This window comes from Belonocnema kinseyi, chromosome 9 (genome assembly GCF_010883055.1).
Source record: "Belonocnema kinseyi isolate 2016_QV_RU_SX_M_011 chromosome 9, B_treatae_v1, whole genome shotgun sequence".
Taxonomy (NCBI): Eukaryota; Metazoa; Arthropoda; class Insecta; order Hymenoptera; family Cynipidae; genus Belonocnema; species Belonocnema kinseyi.
In genome coordinates, this window is record NC_046665.1 from 17,200,485 (window position 1) to 17,205,866 (window position 5,382).

Genomic DNA, 5,382 nt, shown 5'->3' on the forward strand with positions numbered 1-5,382 from the left:
ATCCTCTTCCTATGCATGGAAAAGTGTGCGAATGAGAAAGTTTGTCAAGTTGACTTAAGTTAGAGAGGTTATGTTCGTTTGTTTTGATGCAGGTGGCAACATTTTTTCAATTGCAAGTTATAATTATTTAAATTATTAAAGTGTCTATTGTTCTTGTTAAGTGAAGCAGTTTAGCGTTACGACTTGTAAAGGTGACAGAGTGAATTATAAAAGTGGTAAGAATGTAGACTATAATGCAATTGTTTGATAATGTAATCTTGAAATTGTAGCACATTCTTATTTTTGATATCGTACGTTGGAATCAAGAAATCTGTATAATTAAAAATATAATCTATCTAGTTGCCTAAGATCAGGATAATTTGACAAACATTCTCACTTGCACACTTTCCCATGTATAAGAAGAGGACAACTGCGTACCTGCGCACAAAAATTTAAGATCTTCCTGCAATGTGCCTATCACTTACGGTAATGTTGGTATGGCCAGTTTCGAAAGGCTTCCCGCTGGCAGTTGGGTCTCCTTATTATTCCTTCGTGGTGACAAACAAAAGCAACTGTTGCACATGCGTAGTGATTCACTCGACTCTCGCGCGCCTCTCTCGGATCACTTCGGAAGTTCTATCGCCCCTTCCCGCATTCCCCTATAAGTTCACAAAAATATGCCTGAGTGCCCTTCTTTCCACGAGTAATAATGTAATTCTCTGATCAGGCAGGTTATGTTAACACTTTCGATCACGTTTTAATTGCTCGAAAACTGTTGGGATATTTTCGTATTTACTGAAACCAGAATTCATCAATCATTAGCGTCTAATCTTCTTCGATTGATCCACATGAGTCAAGATTGCTGTTAGACAAACACTTGGAGTAAAATCATATACTCAACTGGTTTTTGGAGCTAGATATTCATCATTATGCAAAGTGTCATCAATTCTGTAAAAGGTACCGCACTAGGTGTTGCCGAATATTTAACTCCGGTTCTGAAGGTACGAATATAGGTCTGAACAATTATTTTTTAGAATAACAACTATGTTTACGTAGATAACAAAAAATTATTTTTCATCTTCTATAAAATAATTCGTTTGCACTGTACAAAATAAGTAAAAAGAAATTCGCTTTTACTTTAATGTAATATTTCGAAACAGATTTTATCTCGATTTGGTAAAGTAACCTGTATTATATTATTGATATATTTCAGTGTTGAAGAAAGTATTAAAAAAAAGGAATACTATGTTAATTATTAAAATTTGCATGCAGTACCAGTCAAGAAGAAGACAACGGCTAGTGTTACATGAAAAATCTGCCTTCAAATCAAAATTCATGGTCGCGTAAAAAATATTGTGGTAAAGCTTTAGAATAGCGGCTTTTTTCGTATGGTTCTTTAAATTAATTATCGAGCAAAAACTTTTTAAAATTCGATGAATTCTAAATGAAAAGTGTGGGTAAGAGTATTTTCAGACCACATCACTTTGTTTATTAAAAATGGGCTTAAGAAGTAATTGTTTACTTTGAAGGCTCCTGCTCAAAATTGCTCTAAAGCGTCTGTAAGTTGTGTAGAATAGCTAGAAACAGCAAGATAATAATAAAACAAAAGGGGCAAAAACGTTTTAGCAATTTGTTCGTTGTTTCTAATTTTAAAAATATATAAAATAGTAGGCACCTGTCTGACAATATTTGTGGTTCGAAATGTGTCGAATCGCTCTTCTGTGACCAGTGGTTAGCACGTATTTTTTTAAAAGTCAATCTGAAAAAAAGCTTCAAGATGTGACCGATCACTCTTCTGTGATCAGTCGCTAGTGCGTGTTTTTTTGCAAAAAGCTTGCGCCTTTTGTTTTATTATTATCATTCTGTTATTGTTTATTTTTAACAGAATCCGTCAAATTATGCTCTGATCAGGATTAGTTGTTGGTGCTTAAGGCAGTGATTTCAGTCAGGTACGCAAGGTGCATTTCAGCTTGATTTTTTTCATAAATAAAGTGATAATATAGTCTGAAAATGTTCTTCTCCCACGTTTTTCATTCAGAATTCAACAAATTTAAAACAAAATTTTGTTCGTTAGTTATTTTAAAGGACCATACTGGAGATGCCACTATTCTAAAGTTCTACCTCTGTTGCCTCGAACTTCAAGGTAAGGGGCGTGGTAAAAAATCTCATGCAAATTTCGGTTTCGTAGTAGACAAATTTTCGTCTATAGACAGTGGAATATTGCACATTTTGTGTTAATTTACATTGATTTGTAATGAAAATTTAAACAATTCTTGGAATCTCACAATAAAAGTTGGAACCAGCTCTTAAGTAATAGGGGACATAAAAATACCAGTGATTTCTAGGTGAAATTTACACTTCGCGTGTAAATTTTCATTAGATGATTTTCAACTGAAACCTTAAAAATTAAAAAATTCGATTTTAAATTGGAAGTAATAATTAAAAAAAAAACGTTAACGTTGGAATAATTTCTAGATTACAAAATTTAATAAATACATGCAAATTTGTAAAATTAGAGAAATTTACATTAAAAACGCTTGAAAAGTTAGATTGTAATAAAATCGCTTAAAAACCCGTTTAATGTATGAAATGATTTTTCACTCAGTAAAACATGTAATCACTTTTTAAGAAAGAAGAAGCTGCATTCAACTTTGATATAAATTAATTTTTATTCAAAAGCACATTTTGACTCCCCCCCCCGATCAAACATTGCTGTGAACTGCTTTCTCCGTCACTCATAATATATAATAATTAAAACGAAGCGCCTGGACTCACAGAAAATATTTGTGCTAACACTTATTAATTAAATAATGCTTTTTTATTGCCAATTCTTGTCATTCTAAAACAGTGTCGAAATTCATCTTTTAAATAAGTGCAGGGACATTAAAAAATATCGAAACTTTCGAGGGGAAAAATCAATAATTTCAAATAAGCAGTTTCTATGTGTAACGAAAAAATCGTGCCATTCTTATCGATGAATTGGTATAAATATTAGGTGCGCAACTAAGTTCCGCTATTTGCCAATAGATGGCGCCAGAAGTAAGTGCTGGTTGTTTTTGACATTCAAAACGTCATGAACTAAGCTTAGACATATGGTAAAAAAAAACCGTGTTGAAACATTAGTGATTTTATTTTGACTTCATATACTTTTGGTTGTGTTAAAATGTCTGATTTTGTGCCAAATAATCGTCATTTGTGGAAAGTGTTGAGGTGTGAATATTCGGCGAAGCCGACGACGTAGAAGCATGACCGGGCAGTCCCCATGACTTTCTTCTCTTTGGGTTGCTGTAATGAATCCATTTTTCATCACCCGTCAGGATGGGATGAAGAAAACCTTTCCTTTTTTGCCGCTGAAGCAGTTTTTTATAGACGAAAAAACGAGATCAAATGGCAGAAATCATAGGGAACTTAAATATCTTATTTTTTAATCATTCCCAACGCATGCAATCGCTTGGAAATGGCTGGGCGGTTAACTATTAATGCTGAAGCAAGCTATTCTTGCGTTTGGTAAAGATCCTCATTGAGCAATGCCTCCAATTCAGCTTCTTTGAAGGTTTTTGGCATTTCTTCACGCGGACGGTCGTCAACATTGAAATCATCGTCTTTAAAGCGACGGAACCAGTCACGGCACTTTGTTTCACTTAGAGCAGCATCTCCGCAAACTTTTTGGTGCTGTCGATCCGCTTCAGCTGCCGTATTCTTCGAATGAAAGAAGAAAATCAACACTACCCGCAAATAACGATTATTTGGCAAAAAATCAAATATTTTCACACAACCAAAAGTATCTGGTGCCAAAATAAAATCATTAATGTGTCAACACGGTTTTTTTACCATATGTCTAAGCTTGGTTCATGATGTTTTGAATGTCAAAATCGACCATCACTTACTGCTGGAGACATCTATTGGCAAGCAGCGGGAACTTACTTGCGCGTCTAATAATCTCTTACAAGTCGCGCAGTTGTTACCGAAAAAATCTTGTTGCACGTACCGGAACTTTTGCAAACATAGCCACTAGAACTGTGCATTATTTAAATCGAATCGATTTTTTTAAAACCGACGTAGCTGAGTTTATGTCGAAAAAAATCCGAATTGAACTAGGCAGTTAGAAAGTCTTTCGAATCGATATTTGAAATCCCTCAGTTCGAATCGAACAAAACCGATTTGATACTGGACAGTTCGAATGTATTTCGAATCGATATTCAACGCCCTTAGTTCGAAACGAAAGAAAACCGATTCGAATTCAGCAATTCGAAAGTCTTTCGAATCGGCATTCGACGCCCTCAGTTTATCGATTCAACTTCCGATTCGAAATGACAAACACACGCACATATATATACGCTTATTTGGGCTGCAAAAATTTGCTTTTATTTTTCGGTGGCCGCATCGTGAAGGGTTGTTTCTTTGAGTGAGAAAATACTCTTCTAGTTTTTTTTAGATTTAAAAAAATGGTTCAGAAATTGAAATAATCAAATATATTTAAGAGTAAGGTTATAGCAATTCTGAATTCTTGTCCGACTAGAAAACAATTATTTGGCGCTGGTAAACTTAAAACTCTAAACATGTTAGTTAATGATTGCCAAATTCTAGGACCTCCTACATATGATAGGGGGAAAAGATTCCATAGAGATGAGATAAGAAATTCTAAACCTATGTAACAGAAAAAATATTTTAAATAAACTCTTACATGTGGCTTTCAATTCAACAGGATTCCTAACGCTTACTTTTCAGGGAGCCTTGAAGGCTCGTAATATACCGTGGGCTGACAACGTAAATGGGAGCGTGATACGGATAAGGCCAATTTTCACATGAGATGTTCGTCTGATGATGAGGAACGTAAAAATGGGTGCCTGGCAGGTATGAGTGGATGCGTTCACCTGTGGCGACCTGTCAAAGGTGCGAATTTTTGGCAGTTAACTTACGTGACTCGGATAAGGTTGAAAATTGGTGTACATGTAGGGGCTGACATTAGACTTAGCACCTGCGCATTGCCAGACACTTACCTGGATGCAAAAGTGTTGCCAGGCGGCTTCGAAGTCGCCGGAAACTCAGGTGAAATTTCTTGAAATTGATTTTACAGGAAAAAGTTTGAAACAAAAGTTGGTCCACTCCCGGAGATGCATATTTTCATTGGTATATAATTTTTTGATAAAATTGATGTATTTGGAGAAAACATCGACTAAAGAAATACCATAACAATAAAAAGCCCTTTTTATTGACAACAAGTGATTTTTGCGAAAATTATTAAGAGACAAAAGGTGCTCTATTACAGGTATACTCCCATTTTTTCAATCACCTGCTGTGTCTTTAGCAATTTAAAAGAAGGTGTGCTCAAAATTAGTACACGAATAAAGTAAGTCTTGTGCAATGAATTGGCGTCAGCCACTTTCAATTAAAACAATAACT

The 5,382-nt window shown here is 35.0% G+C and overlaps 1 protein-coding gene across 6 annotated transcripts in view; it reads left to right on the plus strand.

The window, feature by feature from the left end:
• The first annotated feature begins 627 nt into the window (after positions 1-627).
• LOC117180358 (ubiquitin-like-conjugating enzyme ATG3) overlaps positions 628-5,382 on the plus strand; it is a 266,878-nt gene continuing 262,123 nt past the window's right edge. For 3 of the 6 annotated variants that reach the window (XR_004468036.1, XM_033372816.1, XM_033372814.1), the window contains exon 1: positions 634-980. Coding sequence is in view for 5 of the 6 variants with exons in the window: in XM_033372816.1 (XP_033228707.1) it covers positions 909-980 (72 nt within the window). In the remaining variant the exon portion in view is untranslated. Of the gene's footprint in view, positions 981-5,382 lie in introns of all 6 variants that reach the window. The other 3 variants (XM_033372813.1, XM_033372815.1, XM_033372812.1) reach the window with 3 other exon arrangements.